This window comes from Coptis chinensis, chromosome 3, assembly GCF_015680905.1.
Source record: "Coptis chinensis isolate HL-2020 chromosome 3, ASM1568090v1, whole genome shotgun sequence".
Taxonomy (NCBI): domain Eukaryota; kingdom Viridiplantae; phylum Streptophyta; class Magnoliopsida; order Ranunculales; family Ranunculaceae; genus Coptis; species Coptis chinensis.
In genome coordinates, this window is record NC_141458.1 from 1,498,198 (window position 1) to 1,518,127 (window position 19,930).

A 19,930-nucleotide genomic window follows, 5' to 3' on the forward strand; every position below is an offset into this window, starting at 1 on the left:
GTGTCAAATTAAAATGAGGTTCTGATACATAGCGGACGTAATAGGTTCTAAATGCGAAGAGAGGGAAGAAGAGGTAGGCTCTGATAGAGCCTAGATCACACCCTAGATGCTCAGGTGTAATCAGCAACAAATTTTAAAGCCAAACTTTACTCATGTGTAATGCCTCACTCAGCAGAAAAGACCTTGCACAGAAGACTTTGCACCTTGCTTTGCAACTCTGATCCACTGTTACTGCGCCTTTCGCACTAGGTCTGCGTCTGCCTTCGGAGGCATACCAGTTGAATCCATGGGATGCGAACCTGGTCTTTCAGTAACATCTGATTTAAAGATTTTATGCTTGCTTTGGTCGATTGATAAGAGAGAGATTGTACTTTATGACTGTCCGTCTGTCCTCCTTGTTCTCACTCGCCTTTATACTCCGCAACCCACAAACTCCAACTCTGTATGCATCTTGCGGTTGTGATCAGTGTCGCAAACTCTGCCAAAATTTCAGCATGAGCATTGGTAACAGAAGGTATATCTGCTGGTATGTCATAGACACGCAGTTCCAACTGACTCCAAAATATTGTTTACCAATTGTTCCGTCACCTTCCCGCTGTACATTGCATGCTTCTCTTTAGCAGGACCATGCACGCGGATAATGAGGGAGAACTGAATAAAAATCACTTGCAGTTTTTTCTAATTCAAACCAATCAAAAACATCTACCAGTTGAAGCATTGTACGCAGTTTTCGATTGTGATTAGCCACAGCCCACAGCTATCTGACTAACTCTGCCGCCTTAACTTAACATCTATTGGAGATGGTGGAGGTGGTAGCTGCGCGTCATCATCAACATCTGCTTTAGATACGTACTCAAGTCCAATGGAAATCAAGAAGTTTAGCTCATGTATGTAGTGCACGACACAATTGAAGAGCTTAAGTTTCCCCTCGTCCTTCTCAATCCCCACAAACTTCAGGAACTTGGTGTGGTTTTTTCTATTGTGATCCTTTATCACGACTTCAAAAATGTAATAAATACAAAATTATAATGTTTCTGTGGACAGTCCCGATGTATTGCCATATTGGCGGACAATTGATAACCGTCTCTATTATTACAAATACCATAGTTCATAGAGATAATAAAATTAGTTACATTATTAGTTTCTGAGTCCCGATGTATAACCTAACATTAGTTTGTGTTTGCAGTTACAGTACAGGACTGCCTTGCTTTTTCTATCAATTTCACTGCTGCTGGTGGTATTACCAGTTTCACCAAATCGTTTCAGGGAAAAGTTCCAAAAGAATTTACAAACTTGTAACTTCTCACAATCTGACTAGCTTCAATTTATATGTGGGGAGAAACAAAAGATCAAAACCAAGTTAATTTGCGGTACATATCTAGGTCAAAGCAATAATACATGAGCACAAGAATTTTCCAATGAAAAGGAGAAATGGTACAAGATGTTCTTTTGCGATTTACAATTCTAATTTCTAAATCAGTATCTCAGCTTGCTAGAACAACCTTTCACTACATCTTTTATTTAGTGTGTCCAAATAATTTACAAGGAACAACAATACAACACGAGTTGATGAGGGAAAATTGTGAGGCTCAGTTAGATGCTTACTGACCAACAAATAAGAAATCCTGTAAAATGCTGGAAATTGTAGGAATGTTTCCATTTGAGGCAGTTGATGGGGCAGATTGGTCATTCTTTTTGGACTCATATGAAGTTGACGGTTGTGCTTTCTGAGCAGAGTTGTGCAAATTCTTATCCTTCCCGTCACTTATCATCGATGAGGATTGACCCACGGGAAGAATAGATGACATTCTTCCTGATGTCTTGTTTGAACTATACAACCTCTCTGACACACCTTGGTTTTTAAAGCATGTTGAGGCAACATTATCTCCGACTGGAGGCGACTGGCATTGGCCATCTGGCTGCTTACTGGAGTCATTCCCGAACATGAGAAAGCTTATTCCTTTAGGTGCCTGTGCCGGTGGTTTCAAATCTACAGTATTCTGCCCTTGGTGTCTAATAGTTCCAAATGAGGCTGGTGTGTCCCTAGTCATGTTTTTCGACATGTTCAGACTTTCCTTAGAAGTGCTTCCCTTGTTAGGTTGCCTCCCTAAAATCGCACTACCCTGCAGTTCTGCTTTTTGCTTAGCATCTGATGCTGCAGAGGAACTATTCGCAAGTGGCACCTGTGGCGATACATATAATCAGTGATCCAATGACGTAAGTCATAGCTTGACAAGACCAACAACATAAATGTACAACTTAATGTTTCGTCTAACCATTAAGAGTTAAGACTAGTATGAGCACTACCTTATGTGAAAACTGGCACGCAGCTCCTCTAACACAAAAACCTTCAGATTGGTACTTGTGACAAGGATACTTGGAGGGATCATGATCGTATGGACAGTCAGCCCCTTTCAAGCAGTTGTTCAGGAAATACTTGCAAAACTGCGACAAAATAGATTATTAACATACAGGTAGGAAAGACGCCTTTTTTGTAATAGATAAAAAGATCCATATATTAAGGGAAATTCAGTATGTACAACATGGATACACAGTTCAGTAATAACTATGATATTCACTGAACAGAATAATGTACAATATGGAATATACACAAAGCGCTTAAAGAAGAGTATTGATCATAACAGTTTTTCTACCATCTAAACTCTCCTATAGTTGTATTGCATGCCAACATGGGTAATAACACAATTTGCGGAGATGTTGACATGCTACATAAAGGCCCTTATAATCTCATTGGTTAGATACTATCCATGTGTTGCAAGCGTCATTGGTTAGATACTAATACTGGGTTGTACCCAAATCCTAGATATTGGCTGATCACATTTGAATTGTCAAATATTAAGTCAAGTGACACTCTGTAAACTGAGCCTTGTATTCCAGCTCCTATTTGAGCATAAATTGTTAATCTAAACTGGTTGCTTACTATTAACCAAAACAGGAAAACTTACCGAAAAAAAAAAAAAAACAGGGAAAACTTCCAAGTAATTTTCCAACAAATGCAATTCTCAATGTGCACAAAGAGTTCATTCATGTCATTGTGCCCCTAAAACAGCCACAAGTAAAATGGGTAGACTGGGCCGCTATAGTTATGAGCACTATTTTTGGTTCTACAAATATAATTCACCGTTTTCATTCTAAAAATCTTTATCAAAGGAAGGCTTAATGATGTGTTGATTGCTAAGGAGAAATGTCTACAGATTGAGATATCTGTGTTGCTGTTTGAGCCTAATGTTCCTCCCCAGACTCTTTACCAACACGATAGACATAGTGAACATACATCTCTGTGTTGTTTGTATGTGCCAAGCATGCAAGTATTAACCAATGAACATCCAGAAACAAATACAATTTGGGTAAAATAATTTACCTCAGGCTTTTTTATATCATGTGAATACTTGCACGAATCGCCCTGCAAAAAAAAAAACTAGACATTAGTGATTGGACAAAAAGCAAGACACACAACAAGAAATCAGAGCATCACCTGATGACAGCTTCCTTTAAGATAATGCTTGCAATATTTCACTTGTATTGGTTTTGATATTGTGTGCAACTTCAACCTTTTAACCCCAGACATTTTATCTTGTTCTGCTCTTTTTTTCCTCTTGGTTTTCTGCAAAAAACAAATCTTTATTATGAGTACATAGCTCCAGCATCAATCAATCAATGTAAATAATAATAATAATAAGAGTGAGTCTAACCTTTTTGGATTCTCTTCTTTTCTCTGTCATTACTCTAGGAGTCCTCTCTTTAGTCTTATAAATATCACTATAGTCCAATTGACTTCTTGAATCATCTTCTCTTCCCTTTTCTCCTTGGTTACTACACTCAATTTCCCCTTCCTCAAAAAACTTTATCTACATTAACATTAACATTAAAATTAGCATCATCCTTTGAATTTTGAAATAGAGTGAAGATTTGAAGGAGAGATTGATAAGTATTGCTTTGAAGATGACGTCTTTGGTAGACTGGAAACCCTTGTTCTATTTCACTCATTATTCTGCTGCCTCTTTTTTTAATTCTTTGATTCTTAAACCCTAAACCCTATTTATCTCCCGCGCATTCTAAATTGGGCCTGAATTTTTTTTTTCTTTAATGGACTGGGCTGGAGGCCCGTATCGTTTTTATTAAGGTTATGGGCTGGACGTACCGAATTTAAAATGAATCCAACTCCACTTCCTAGAGGTTGAAAACAAGGTACTAACAAAGAACAACCATGTCTAATTCTCGCGAGTTGTAACAGGTTGTATTAATTCAAGAAGAACTTCTGAAGAGATCGACAAGATCAAACAACTGCAATACATTCCATTCGAAACATTGAAGGATTAAAAACAAAAACAACTATTTTCGGAGTATGATTTAAAGCATAATTTTAAGAAAGCAAAATATAAACAACAAAATATCAGACTTATGTATTGAGGGATACTGAAGTATATAAAAAAAAAATACTAGCCTAATAAAAAATGGATTCGACTTTCCAGTAACCGGTTACTGGGATCAAATCTCGGCAACCGTTACAAGTCACCATTGATTTAGATCTAAGATCCGTGTGTGCCGAGATGCGTAACCGAAACAATCCAACGGCACTTTGTAATGGTTGCTGGGATTTGATCCCAGTAACCGGTTACTGTGTAGCCGGACTCATAAAAAACTATTTCATCATTGTTCCATACTGATTTGCTCATTGCGCATTATGTATCAATTATCAGTAAACCTAAACCTAAAGGTTTCTCATCACAATTCAATTACTCCATCGAAATTTCTATCGATGTCTGTTATATAATCTACACATAGACAATAAATAATTGAGTTCGAGAATCGGACATTAAAAATGCATGATATTATATCATATATTGTAACGTGTCCTAGTCAATTATTTGAATTAAAAAACAGTATGGACCTCTTAAAAACCTCGCTTGCTCATCCAAAAAAAAACCTCCTGCAATATTATATTATTACTCCGCCGGTTTGCTAATGCGGCATTGTTGATGGAGAATACATAATATGAAAAAATAGTAGTTGGGTAATGTAGTCCAGCCATTGTAATATTAACTAGTATTTTTGTATTGGTGTAAGAGTTTGGATTATACTTTAGTGCGTATTGGGGAATTTGTAACTCTCCTTTTATTTTTGAAATAAATTTACTTCACTTGCTTGGAACTCTTGGAGGCAACATGAATTAGATACGATGTTAAAGGCTGAAAGCATCATATCATCCGTTAAAATTACGTACTACAACACACAGCTACAGAAATAAACTTCTATGTAGGCCTTCCAGCCTAGTACATGGTAGGGTGGAAACCCTTCCTCATTCTTCAATTTCGTATGGTCTTAATTTTTCCCTCCAGTTTTGCGCCTTTTAAATTGGGCTTTAATTGGGCTTGGGGGAGAACCTATACTCTTAGAGTTATGGACTGGGCTGGAGGCCCGTACCTTTTTTAATCCGTGAGCGTAGCGAATTCTTGAGGTCGGTTTTTTAAAATCACCCAAAAAACAACTTGCTTCGTGTCATCCTCTCCTGTGTCTGACCGTACCCCCAAATAACACTTCTTTTTTGTCTGACCGTACCCCCCCCCCCCTATTTTCTCATCTTCCTCTATCTTCGCCTCCAATCTCTCCTCCATCAATCTCTCCTCTATCTTCCCCAAATAACACCCCCCCTCTCTTTTCTCATCTTCCTCTATCTTCGCCTCCAATCTCTCCTCCATCAATCTCTCCTCTATCTTCCTCAAATAACACTTTTTTAACCAACCAACCAGTGAAAGTGAGAGGCGTAAATTTCAGAAAGACAAACCTACAAAAAGTATCATCTTGATTTTAACATAGTTCGCGAACCCAAATGTGACTCTCGGAAAATTAGGAACCCTAATTTCACTAAAATCAGCTTGTGGAGTGGATTGTAACACTCGAAAAATTATTTCAGTCACAGAGAAGACGTACCAGACATTCACCGACAATTTACATCGTTTCTGAGATTTTGGATCCATAGGTATGCATTTCTTCCTCTTATTTTCCTAAGTTGAAATGCAATGGTACAACTTTAACTATTGTGTAATTTCTTTTTATGTATTCATTCATCATCATGGGTGATTATAAAATTAAATTAAAATTTGTGATTTTCGTAATGTTGAGATTGTCATCCCATATCGGGTGTCTAAAGCCTCACAATCAAATATTTCAATCCTGGGGCTTCTCCACATTATCACCTTGGATGCCCATCTTCAATACATAAATTTAAGAAATAGAAATTAACCGTGTTTGATGGACATGCATGCAATCATCACCCTTGTTCGTTCACTATTGTTGTAGTCTGTTTTAGCATGACAAGCTCAATACTGACAGACCAAAGAGTCATATTATTGGCTTCTAGGAGTAGACTTTGTTTGTCGACATAAATCCGTGTTCCTCAGATGTGTTGATCATGTTTCTGAAAATAGTTAATTGGCAGATATATGCATCTCGGGTCCCCGTAAAAGCATGTTGTTGGTTAAGCTCTTGAGATGACTTTGGTGGCACAAATTTTGATCCACTTTTGGTGGGGTTGTAACCGCTTGTCCGATTGGGCATAGCGGAAGAAGTGCACTTGTTAATTCTTTGTGGAAGAACTTTCTGATTTATTTTTAATAGCATTTGTTTGTGCTTGCACTACGTTGCCTGGAGGCTGGAGCCATGGGCCTTAATTTGTTTCTTCAGTCTTTGAGTCTCAGTTTGTAGTTGTTTTGAGACTCGAGTGGGTTGTAGCTATATCAGAATATTTAAGTCGACTACATAATAGTAACTTTATTTGAGTCCAGCAGCCGTTATATACAGTAATTTTAGGACTAACTCTTTTGTTGATTATGGACACAAACCAAGCTCCAACTTATAGTAACAAATCTTGTAAGTTGTAAGGGGCTTATTATACAAAGTGGACATAGAAAAATAAATAAGATTCTTCTGTAACATGTTCAGAAAGTTGCATATTTTTTGAATGTTCAAATTCCACTCAACCAGGAGTATGTGTGCTGGCTAAGATTATTTTTTTATTGGCAAAGCGGAATTGTATTTTTATAAAAAACCAGAGATTGTAGGATGAGATATCCTAGCTTGGTATGCTGTACTTGTACCACAGCATTGTGTGGAGGCTGGAGATTTGGGCCTTAATTGTTTCTTTGGTCTATAATCCTAAATTGGGAGCTATTTTTTAAATTTTAGTATATTAAAGATATGTCCCATTATATAAGTAAATTACATATTAGTTCCTCATAAGTTATACACAGTAATTTTAGGACTAGTTTGTTTGTTCACTGTTGATATAAACCAAACTTTTGGTCTAGGGCTAGTTAAATCACTATATTTTATTTTGGTACATATATACTAACTTCTACGAATACTAATAGCAATAAATTTATAAGTCTTAAGGAAGCTCATCATGTTGGCTACAGGAAAATTATTTATGTTGATTGTCAGAAAGTTGGATATGATTTTAATGTTTAAATCCCCCTCAAAGAAGTGAGTATAAGCTGGTGAAGTTCTTTGTTATTTGTAGATGGTCTGAAGGTGGCTTCCTTTCGAAGAACGTCTAACGCCTTCACATTGATGCTGAATTCAATGTGACAAAAGATGTTCAGAAGGCTCTTAAGAATGATATAAAGAAGTAGTACTCATAAGATGTGTCAAGAGTTAGATTCTCAAAAGGTTGCTCATTGCTTGTGTGACTGTTGATGATAGGGTTAGATCCAATGAGCCGGTGTGCTACGGGCAATGTGGAAAACCTTAAAACTTATGACCATGTTAGTTGGTCATTCTTTGACTGCAGGTCGAGTCGTATTCAGTTTGGAAAGGTGTGCAGGGCTTGCATTTGTAAGCGTGGTTCCTCAACTTCGTTTTTGGTTAAGGGTGAATGAGTTCCCTGTGGGTTGGTTTGACTAAAATCAGCTTTTAGAACGGACCAGTGGTACTCTGGCACTATAGAAATTCATTTGAACATAGAAAACATAGTCGCTGTTGACGTGGTGGCTAGGAAATTAGATTGTGAAATAAATTTAAAGAATTGGAATTTGGAAAAGGTTGGTATGATTCTGCAAAATTGGGAAAAAAGCTTAGGTAGCCATGCCCTTTAAATTTTGTTCTTTGGTGGTGTTGTCATTTGTGTTAAGACAAGGGTCTTAGGAAAACAATTTATTGGATTTTAACTGCAACAACATCCTAAGTATAAACCGTTGGATAGTTTAGTGATTATGTGTTCTAAAATTTTCACTCATTATTATTTTTGTAGGATTATATAGTGGTTTTATGTCTTCAACATTTGGAAGGATTTCTGGTGTCGGAGCTCGTTTTGGAATCTTTGAACTTTTAACAACTTTCTACAAAGGTAAGTCTTTGTTTTGACATATCCAGGAGCTTTACTTTCGGTTTATTTTTCTTTCGTTCTTTGTTTTCATTTTTAAGGTTAAAGTTATTTCTGTACTTTATTTTGTGAAAATCTGTTGAAGTTCATCTATGATTTATGCCCATCTAATTTTCGACCCAAGTAGCATGTACTTGTAACATTAACACTTCGACCCAAGTACCAAGTACAGCATACCAAGCTAGGATATCTCATCCTACAATCTCTGGTTTTTTATAAAAATACAATTCCGCTTTGCCAATAAAAAAATAATCTTAACCAGCACACATACTCCTGGTTGAGTGGAATTCTGTATTTGATTATGGTAGCTTGACACAAACAGAATTACAGTAATGACATTCATAATCTTATAAGACATCGACCCTCATAATTGTTGGTTATTGCACTTCTTTTAAGACTGGGAGCTGAGGCTAATATAACTCTTTTCCACCTTTTTTAATCATATGCTTTGTTTTTTACTTAAAGTAGCTGATTAGTTCAAAGAAACATCTTTTGCTTGATCAATATTGTTTTTTTTTGGGATTTTCTGCTTATCTCATCTCTGCTTAGTTCCGTTAAAGGTAAAATTGAGTTTTATAACGGGAAGCTAATTATTTAATAATTGAATTTTCATATTCTGGTCTGATCCCTAAAAAAACACAAGTTGCATATACATACGCTATGCTAGATTAAACATACAAAAGTGACAATTTAAACAATAATATAAGACATGAGCAGATTCTTTTTTTGGCAGGTGCATAATTTTTCAATTCAATGGTAAATCTGTGCACATAACTTTATCTAGCCTCTGGTACTCCCAGTCACGACTATATTTAAGATCAGTATTTATGTGATAGGATACCTCAAACACAAGAAACTGAAATGTGAGATGACCCCTCAGGCAGCACCACTCATAGTTGAAAACACGATCCCTAAGTCAATCACATATAAAAACTCAGTTACAAACATAAAGAAATCTTATTCATTTTAACATGTGATCAAGCACAATATGATCTGTCAAGCCGCTAGTTGTAAGAAATCCCACAAGCTCAGTAATGATAATATGATATAACAACATAATCATATTTGTATGATGAGCATGAAAACAAATCGAAGCGAATAAATAAAATAAAACATAGCCATTTAAAATTGACAAATTCCTTTCAAGTTTGAGCAAGTCTTAAAGCACTGATACAAAGATGTGACATCACCCCCAAGCTCTAATTATTGTGGTACATAGATCCCTCAAGTAGCTCAATTTTAGATGAACCATCATCCTCAATGACAATGACATCCAGCATCTATATGTATAATGTCCAATACCGCACTAAAATAAATATATCGAAAGAAGTCACAAAAACAAATTAAACGTAACGTAACGATTTTTTATTTCCTCAAAGTGCATTCATGCACAAGCTACCAAGAAACATGATAGTTATGCAAAGCACAGTTCTAGATATATATGTTCTATTAGCTTCTTCTTTGGGTTATTGATGAATGTTGTTGCTAATTAGCTTCTCAATCAAATTTACTTGATCAGTACTTCCTCTGCCTATTTTTCAAGTGTATTTATTTATATATATCATTCATGCATGTTCTACCATGTCATGTCCCAATAACCCAATAGAAGGGATGTAAGTAGACTTACGGCTAGTGGGTTACACCACTACTGTCGCCGGTGTCGAAGCCCGAACCACATCACCAAATAGAGATCCATTAGCGTTTACACTTTACGGGGAGGTTTGAAGATGTGGAACCAAGCCTTATTAGATGCATTCAAGATAATCTACATAGACAAATAATTTTTTCTCGTATTCTAATTGAACTATTTTATTTCTATAGGAGGGAGTGGAGAACTGGATAATGAATACCAAAGTGCCTAATAAAAGCCTATTGGAAATCATTAACAATGATTGGAATAGTGGTGATTGGATCAATTGGAGGCAAAATAGTGGTATGGGAAACACACTAACTTTAGCTAAACTCGAAATCAATTGGGCTTTCATAGAAGCACTTGTTAGATGTTGGGACCCAAATGACATGGTTTTCAAATTTGGCCCTCATCAACTTTGTCCTACACTAGAAGAATGCTCTCATCTTCTTGGCATGTCTCTTGAAGGAAGCCCTGCTTATCCCCACCTAAAAGATAGCTATATAAAGGAACTTGTCGATTTCCTGCTTATCTCAAAAAAAATACTTGAAAAAGACAAAAATGGTCAAGTGAAAACTTGCACTCTTTGATTTTCTTATCGCTAGACACTTGAATGTTGGTGATCCAAACGATAAAAAAAATTCATTAGGGCGTGCAAATTCAATAGACTTAGCAATTGTGGGACATGTTCTTCTTCCGAATAACACAAACAAAATTGATGCCTCTTTATGCAAAATTATTCAAGAAGTTAGAGCTAGGAGCGTTACTATCGTACCAATGATATTAGCAGAACTTCTTATAGGTTTGACCAATTGTGTCATAAATAGACATACCAAGCTTTTAGGATGCATTCCACTTCTTCAAGTTTGGGCATATGAGCACTTATCAAATTCCTTGGTGAAAATGAAAAGTGTTGGAGATAGCAGATATAATCTTGTCAAAACAAGCATTAGCAAAGCGTCCTTGTACAATTCCTAAGGATGCTAAAGCATGGTACACCAGCTTAAATTCTTTGAAGAAGGATGACATCAAGTGGAAATGTGATTGGCTCTTGTGTCATAGAGATATTTATCTACATATTCCAGGTCGACAAAGTATTGTACTTGTTGGCCTTCATGGTTCCACTGTTATGTGCCACTTCGAAAGTACTATGCCGGTTTGGTTGTGTTACATTCAATCCTACCACCCCTGATCTTGAAAATGACCGTGTTGATTTTACTTCTTACTCCATGAAAAAATAAATTATATATGTCAAGACATGGGACCAGAGTCGTCAATCTGTTTTTTCGTTTCTTCAAAACAATACCTCTACCATAAGTGAAGTAAATCACCTTGCTCCAAAGCGTAGCAGAGAATTTGATGGAGATCAAGAAAACCCAAATAACAAGATGTCCACTTGTAATAATGCAAGAAGAGAGGGGATTTAATCTCTGTCATGATCGCAATATACATCAACCTCCACCAATGCATGTAAGTCCAATATTTTAAATTATATTGTTTTATTTATTTGGCAATGTATTTTATTTATTTGGCAATGTATTTTAACTTTAAATTAATGAACAAATTTATCCAAAACGAATAACAATAAATTAGATACAACTTTACTCTATTATTTTCAAACAATTCCAAGAAAAATAACAAGATTTATTACCCTTAACTCACTGTGCAATATTTGACGTATTCGGTGTTACCCTTTACTCTTGCCAAATATGATTAGTTGTATGCTTCTGTCCTAGAACAACACATTTATTAATTGTACTTCTTTTGCGCTATTTTCCATGTGTATTTATTTATATATATCATTCATGCATATTCTACCATGTCATGTCCCAATAACCCAATAGAAGGGATGCAAGTAGGCTTACGGCTAGTGGGTTACACCACTGGTGTCGGTGTCAAAAGCCCCAACCACATCACCAACTTAAGATCCATTAGCGTTTACACTTTTGGGGAGGTTTGAAGATGTGGAACCAAGCCTTATTAGATGAATAAACCAATTATCTATATGTTTAAATCATGATTGAGAATTTTGTTTGTTTATGTCAACTACATGTAAGTTCAATTTTAAATTTGAAAGTGTATTTATGCTTTAATTTTGTTATAAATATTATCCAAAAGGAATAACAAGAAATAAGATACAACTTTACATTAGCATTTTCAAACAATTCAACATATAAAAGCAACAAAATCGTTATGTAGATTTACTTTATTGAATATCTATATTCCCATGTAGCTAACCATTTTCTTATGTTTTTACAGCTACACATTTTTGGTTCTAGGTATTTCTGTTATTGTGGAAAATATTGAAAAAAGGAAGCGGTATGTTTTCATTCAGATTTGTGTTATTTCGATTCCTACAACTAATATTTTCTTGGCCTCTAACTACCCGTTGTCATTACAATATATTTCCAAAGCTAACTACTATTTGTTTTGTCCTTGCAGGTCCAGTTCTTTTGGTTTTGTTTTCGTTCCGAGTATTTATGTTTCTTGGAGATATTTTTGTCAATCAAATTGGTATGTATTCATTCGCATTTGCTTTACTCCTTGTTTTAAATTGTTTTCACCTTGAAACTACGATTTACATGGTAATGCAATTGGTGGAGACGGTCTCATATAAGTCGTGCAATCCTTGTTAATATTCATGCATTTCTCTAGCGCTTAATATTATTAATATCTCCTAATACATTAGTTACTTTGGGTGCATTTAATAAGTGAGTATTGAGTAATAATGGCCAAAATTTCATTAATTCATTTATATATAACAAAGTAAGTGGTCATATTTATGTTTCATATATATTGCATGTTTTTCACATTTATGACAACCACGGTTGAAATAATAAGTTTGAAGTAGTTGGACTTTATAGTTTTTATCCGTTTATTAAACTTTTCTTGGCTTAACTTTCCGTTAGAGAAAAGAAACAACTTTCCTAAGCAAAACTTTCAACTATTTAATGCTCCAGTTTGCCCACCATGTAGGAATTTCAATTGACACGACATAAGAAGACTTCCATCTCCTCCGTAATTTTCCACTCTCAGTGTTTTATTGCACAATGGATGCAGCTATGGAAGGTTTACCAGTAGCACTACACCAAATTGATAGGTTCTTTGGTAAATTTTATAGTCGTCGGAATCGACATACTACCCTACCAACTACTACTCGGCCGCGTCTTCATAATCGTCGGCACCGTAACTCTTTCGCCCAAATTTCAGCATACATCAGGAGATTAGATTACCTACCAGAAATTGCATATCCAACTACTCGAAGACGTACAATTATTTCCAGACGTACTTCTTCTCGGATTATGACGAAGGTGGTATCTCAACCCCGAGAGTTCAATGCATATTCATAGGAGACCTGATCACGCAAAATCCTCTATTAGTAATCACATGGTTAGAAATTATGCAGAAATATCTTTAGCAAGGGAGAGGTTCAATGATCTAGATGAAAATTGCCCGCTCATTGATTGGGTTCGTACGGATGGAATTCCTGCACCAAATTCTTTGGTAAGGGAGACTATATCTGATTTACCAGAAAATGTACCCCGTATTCAAAAGGTTGTCAATCTACCATATCCAACAGAGACTTCAAGAGGTTGTGACAGGGTTGGAAGTCAAGTAGATAAATGTTTGCAACTAGATAGTGTATCTGATTTTGATTTAGCAGACAATTGCCCGCTCATTCAGTGGCTACGTAATCTAAAGGTTGCATGCCCAGTTGATAATAACAGCATTTCCCACAAAATGCAACGGGTGGAGCAGAAAAGGACAAAAATACTACAAAAAGAAGATAGCCCGTGCAAAAGCGGACAAGTGAAGCAAAGATGCATCGACGCAGTCAATTAATAGTGCTAGAAGAAAAGTCGCGACCAATTGCCAAACCTCGAGAAAGCAAAGAGAAGCTCATCATTCGCCTGAGACCTTTGCTTTCGTAGAGGTTTGGCTCGTGGATTGCAAATGGATGCGAAGACGACATTCCCTCATAAGGGAAAGTGTAGAGCATGGTAGGTCTACAAATACTGCAAAAAGAAGAGAACTTCGTGCAAAACGGACAAGTTCACAACATGCATCAACACAGTCAATTAATATCGCCATAAGAAAATATGCACGCATTCTTTAAAACCTCCAAGCACCGAGATGCTAATCGTCGCCTAGACACCGCTTCGTAAAGGTTTGGCTCGTGGATTGCACATGGATGGAGTACAAAATTCCGGACAATCTAGAAGTAGAAGATTAGCATTTGTAAAGGCAAAACCCTGTTGAAAGGGTTGTTCAAAACTCCTTTAATGCGTTTCGTAGCAGAGTTGTTGGGCAAAGACTAGCACGTCAAACAATTGCCCGTCAAAGAGTTGTTATTGCTCGTCAAATAGTTATTTCACAGAACGTTCTTCATCAAAGGCTTCCTGGTGTTCAACTTATGGTGTGTGAAGACAATATCCGTGAAAACACTTATCTCCCACCTACTACAGACGACTACATACCACTCTCCAACGCACAAGTATTTAGAAAATCCTGCAATGATATTTCATGGGTCAGTTGTCCTCTATGCAAAAGAAAATTTCCCGATCTAAAGATTTCAGCAGGTAATTGATCTTCTTTGTATATTTTCTTGGAATATGTTTGTACTAAGTGAGAACCTCGCTTATAACAAGAATTGATGCAGGTATTTGTACCTCTTGCAAGTTGGAAAAACGGGACAACACTAACGCTGGCATGTTCAGTGTTAACAATTCAATGGATCCGGGCATTGTACCTCTAGAACTGTCTCGTTTGTCCAATCTAGAAATAATTCTCATTGCCAGGGTGCATCCCATGATGTCCGTGGTATATCGTGTTAGGGGTCAACAATACAAGTACGGTGGTAATGTGATAAATTTCTCCCAAGATGTCAATCGATTGCCCATCGTTCTTCCATTCAAGCCCGCCTGATTTATCCGCAATTCTTATCGTTAATAGAGGGGGCCACATGCAAGCAAGGAATTCCGTGTTCGGGCGAGAATTTGTAATATACGACCTTGGTTTGGTTGAAAACTTATAATCGGTACTATAATGATATAATTATTGATGATGGAACTATCGAAGGACTACCTCTAGATGGACAACCCGATGACCTACCACATATGTCCCGACTGTGGAAGATATCGACAACGAAGTTTTCGCCATACCTAGGGAAGCCGATGACGATGACGGCCACCGACTTGTATAACCGGGACTTGCACATTGATGAGTTTCATCTTTGTTGGAACTATTTCTATTGCGGCACAACCCAATCAACAAGCATGCGTCTCGAGGGCATTTATGGTACCAAATGTAGATCAAACTAATGTCCATATGCCTTTAACAACTCACATCATTGATGAGTTTTCAACCCCGGATATATTGTTATGGCATTTCCAACTTTGTTTCCTTACGGTGAGGTCGATCTCACGACAAGCTCGCCAAATGAAAGTCAATCCATTGCCATACTTCCGGTTTTGATGAAATATCATGATGAAGATTTGCTAGAGATACGAGATTCCGCTACTTTGTTTGGAACTCTCTTTCAAGGTGGCAAGCACTTTCTTTAGGTGATGTTTTTGTGAGGAAGAATCCGGGGATCTTTGAGTTGTCAATTGAGGAAATCGAAATATGATTTTGTCCGGTGATAAGCAATTAGCTAATCGTGTCTCTTACTTTGCTAACAACATTCGTGGTACCCGCTGTTATTGGTATACAAGATTGAAAGAGCTGACTGCCATGGTTAAACAGTTAGGTGCACCAACCATCTTCTTCACACTCAGCGCTGCTGACATGCAATGGCCAGAACTTTTTCGTATTTTAGATCCTTCTAATGATCTTGAAAAAATGTCTCTTTTAGATAAAAGAAGGAGACGCGCAAAGTTAATTAATGATAACCCAAATGTTGTTGCTTGGTTCTTTCAAACAAGAGTGGAATTCTTCTTTCGGGATTACTTACGATATGAGTTCTCTGTGGTTGATCATTGGTACCGGTTTGAGTGGCAAAATCGTGGTAGTGGTCATGTTCATGGATTTCTTTGGCTAGCAGATGCTCCAGATGTTACTAAGATTGCTACAAGTGCTATCGATAGATCTAATGTTATTGATTATTTTGATAGACTTGTTTGCACTGTTAACCCAGACCCAAGCATGTCTAGAAATCTCCAAGAACATCCTTGTGCACGCATTTTGCCACTCGATTTACAACTTGATACAAACGAAGATGACTATGTTTCGTTGGTCAATTGGGTCATGCGACACTCTATATGTGGGAGTCATTGTTTGCGCTTACACAAAGCAACCAAACAAATGGTATGTCGCTTTAGATACCCATTTGATGTAATTGGTCAGTCGAAGATTGTAGAAGAGCCTCCCAACAGTAACATGTATCGTTTCCTCGGCCGCCGAAATGATGAACTAGTCTGTTCCCACAATCGTAAGATTTTGCAGACCTGGCGTGCAAACATTGATTGGTCGCCAGTCCTTTCAGTGCAATCTGTTGTCAATTACATTGCTAAATACGCCGCTAAATCTGAACCAGCTTCTAAAAGTTTCAGAGATACTCTTCAAGATATTGTTGAAGATTTTCATCGGCCCTGTCAAAATGCAAGATCTGCTTTCAAGCGCCTACTTATGAAAAGTGTCTCTGGAAGAGATATTTCTGCCGCCGTGAAGTATGTCACTTGCTAATGGGGTACCCATTGACCCGATCATCGGAAAGTTTGTACTCTTAAATGTTAGCGAAAAAGAGCATGCTAGCATCAATTATGCGCCCGTCGAGCAATGGCGGCGAGGATGAAATTGTTGGAACAGATCCAACCTTTGTAGGAAGATATCTGCAGCGACCTTTTGTTATGAAAATATTTCCCCACTTGAATATGGCAAAAGACATTATTTCAAGCAAAGCATGTTTGGCACACTTCTCGAGTTGACGCAGTTGTGCGTTTGGTTCCAGAGCTAGACGGTGAAATCCTACCAAACACTGAAAAATGGGAATCATTTTGTCGTCAACAAGTCTTAATTCATCATCATTATCGAACTCTCGAAGAAGCTCGGGGAGAATTTCCCTTGTGGTCTGAAAGATACTATGACTTGGGTTTCGAAATCACTCATGGGATTATTCTTCCAGAACCGATAGATGAAGAGCTTGAAGATGGTATTGAGGTAGAGCTTGGTACTGAAGACTTACTTCGGGATGAGTGGATGATGGCAGCAGCAATGGGGCCCATGTTTGTCCCTGGGGAAACTGTGGAATTAGGAAGAAGAGACTTCGACATTTCACACAATTGGGCTGAAGGTTTACATCGATATCCAAATATAGAAATTGATAGAAAATTTGTCCATGCTCTTCGTGGTGGCAATGAACTAAATCATGAACCTCAAACAGTTGTACCAGATCATGATTTATCTAATGAACAAAGACTGGCTCATGATATGGTAGTTAGAGCCCTACAAAATTTGGAGCATGTATTGGTTAATTGTTTGTGGGGAGCAGGTACGAGGCAAGTCCACACTCATAAATGCAATTGTGTATTCAGATTCAACAATTTTCAAAACAAACAAAGCGGTCGTGTCATGGCTCCTACCGAGTTGCCGCTTTTAATATTGGAGGTGCAACCATCCATCATGAGCTATCTTTCACTGTGGAACAAAAAGGTGTGAAACAAACTTCCAAAAATATTGAAGGTGATCAATGTCGACGTATGCAAGAAGACTTTAAAGACACCAAACTTATCATTATCGATGAGTACAGCATGGTTGGAAGAAGTATGCTTGCAAATATTGACCGGCGTTGCCGAGATATTTTCGCAAAGAACGATCCATTTGGTGATGTATCTATTATCCTCGTTGGTGATATGCGTCAATTACCTCCTGTATGTGACAGTGCATTATATGTCCAAGGTGGGTCTATTCAAAAACAACATGGTGGAATTGTGTATTCTAGTTTCGATAAATGTGTTCGGTTATCACATATATTTCGACAAGCAGGGGATGACCAAGCATCATTTCGAGAAACACTATTCAGACTAAGTAATGGAACTTCAACCGTAAGTGATTGGCAATTATTTCTAACTCGGGATATTTCCTCACTCAATATGGATGAGGTTAACACCTTCAAAGATGCTTTGCGTCTTTTTCCTACCAAACAGCCTGCACATGATTATAATCTCACCCGACTTATTGAGCTTGGTAAACCAGTTGCTCGAATTGTATCACTAAATAATTGTGAGACCGCTACCAAGGCCCGTCGGATGATGCAAAAGGCTTGGAGAAAGTTCTGTGTTTATCACTTGGTGCACGTGTTATGCTTCGTTCAAACATTGCCACCACAAATGGACTGGTTAATGGTGCAATGGGCACTGTTGTAGATATTGTTTATGGAAATGGCTGCAAATCACCAGAAGATATACCTCTTGCTGTTATGGTTGACTTCGACCACTATCGTGGTGCTAGGTTCCGTCCAGATTCTAATACAATACCTATTACTCCACAGACATCAAATTGGAAGTCAGGCAATACTTCATGCCAGCGCATTCAGGTTCCCCTAGTACTATGTTGGGCGATAACAATTCACAAGAGTCAAGGCCTAACTCTTGATCGGGCTGTGGTAGATATTGGTGAAAGGGAAAGCCTCGGTTTGACTTTTGTTGCTTTGTCTCGCACAAGAAAGTTGTGTGATCTGGCATTTTGCCCTATGTTCTCTTTGGAAAGACTTCAAAAGATTGGAAAATGTGTTGGTCTTAGAGGCCGATTGCAAGAGGAGAATCGTTTGTTGCAAATGCCTTCAACCATTTGATGTTCTAAGAAAATCTTATAGTTGAAATGTTATTTTCTTGTTTTTATCTCGGTATGTAGTATTCATCTTTCTACCTTTATTTCTATTTATATTGTTTGCAAATTCACTTCATCAAGATTTTATATATTTCTCATAAATGAATATCTACTGTCGTTATCATGCTTAATTTTGTTGTTTTGATTTATGCAGGTTCTTCCACAAGTAATGTACAGGAGGACATTTTTTGATGGTTGCTGCAGATGGATTTTGTCACTTCAACTACTTCATTTTATATTATAGTTGTTTGGACTTTTGCTAGCCCCCCTTTATGTGTCTTTTGAGTTGAGTTGATCAGTTTGTAAACTCAATAACTGTGCAACTTGTTATATGTATAGTAGTTTAGAACCTTTGGGATGTTGTTATTTTGGTTCTTTTGGTAATATGACAGGTTTAATGATTTTTAGACATGACAGGTTTTTTTTTATTTAATATTGAATATACAAAGGAGGTTATGTCGAAATTTTCATTGAAGAGTTTGTTTTCCTTAAGTTGTAATGTCAAACTTAGTTAGCGTCGGCATCGTTTCGGCCTCTTAGATGCTAAATTTTCTATGACATTTATATTTTTAGTTCAATGTTCAGTGTTTTAATTGTCTTTGATGTATTATTGGATTTTCAGAATTTGTTGATCATGGATTTCTTTGACAGAGCTTTATCAATCAATAAAATTGTCTCACTATTGTGTTTGGTTTTTGGCCTTGATATTGATTATGATCCATAAACTTTCATGCGTATGTCCACTCTGAAGGAAACCTTTGATTGAACTTTCTTCTTCAATTTGTAGAAATGGTTGTACTTGCAACATGTTTTTTTTCCCTTTGCAACTATGTACTAGCTAAAGGTGCTTGATATGTCTTTGTGGGCATAGACTACAGATCCTATTGCTTAGCTGGAATAGTGCATTAGTCATTCTATGGTTTTAAAACTTGTTATTTCATAACAGCATCTTCAGTTGTAACATTTTATTACCATTTCCTGGAAGTTGTAGGAAACTATATTAATCTTGCACAAGTAAAAATGAAGTCACACACAACCCAGAGTGTTGTTTCACATATTAACTTGTTTGGAAA

At 37.0% G+C, this 19,930-nt stretch overlaps 2 protein-coding genes and 1 long non-coding RNA gene across 4 annotated transcripts; 2 read left to right on the top strand and 1 right to left on the bottom strand.

The window, feature by feature from the left end:
- Positions 1–1,399: 1,399 nt before the first annotated feature.
- EMB1789 (CCCH-type zinc finger family protein) lies at positions 1,400–4,046 on the bottom strand. Its single transcript, XM_086599844.1, has 5 exons — positions 3,714–4,046; positions 3,497–3,625; positions 3,383–3,424; positions 2,308–2,445; positions 1,400–2,183 (listed from the first exon to the last, which is right to left on the bottom strand). The coding sequence occupies exons 1-5, from the start codon at positions 3,741–3,743 to the stop codon at positions 1,602–1,604; spliced, it is 921 nt and encodes a 306-aa protein (XP_086455970.1). The 5' UTR covers positions 3,744–4,046; the 3' UTR covers positions 1,400–1,601.
- Positions 4,047–5,950: 1,904 nt separating this feature from the next.
- Positions 5,951–19,489, top strand: LOC147507119 (uncharacterized). Of its 2 annotated transcripts, XR_015216144.1 has the most exons (5): positions 5,951–6,001; positions 8,270–8,365; positions 12,291–12,350; positions 12,474–12,545; positions 19,012–19,489. It is a non-coding gene; the product is annotated as an uncharacterized LOC147507119 (long non-coding RNA). The 2 variants fall into 2 exon arrangements; XR_015216143.1 differs by lacking the exons at positions 5,951–6,001; positions 8,270–8,365 and adding an exon at positions 11,190–11,501.
- LOC147507120 (uncharacterized) lies at positions 15,657–16,715 on the top strand. Its single transcript, XM_086599525.1, has one exon. It carries the CDS (start codon positions 15,657–15,659, stop codon positions 16,713–16,715), a length of 1,059 nt encoding a protein of 352 aa, XP_086455651.1.
- Positions 19,490–19,930: the final 441 nt, after the last annotated feature.

Coding starts and splice junctions, on each gene's coding strand:
- LOC147507120 (XM_086599525.1), top strand. CDS start 15,657: ATGATTTTGTCCGGTGATAAGCAATTAGCTAATCGTGTCTCTTACTTT.
- EMB1789 (XM_086599844.1), bottom strand. CDS start 3,743: ATGACAGAGAAAAGAAGAGAATCCAAAAAG. Junction 3,626..3,713: donor AAAGAAGAGAATCCAAAAAG/GTTAGACTCACT, acceptor TGTTTTTTGCAG/AAAACCAAGAGGAAAAAAAG. Junction 2,446..3,382: donor ATGATATAAAAAAGCCTGAG/GTAAATTATTTT, acceptor ATTTTGTCGCAG/TTTTGCAAGTATTTCCTGAA.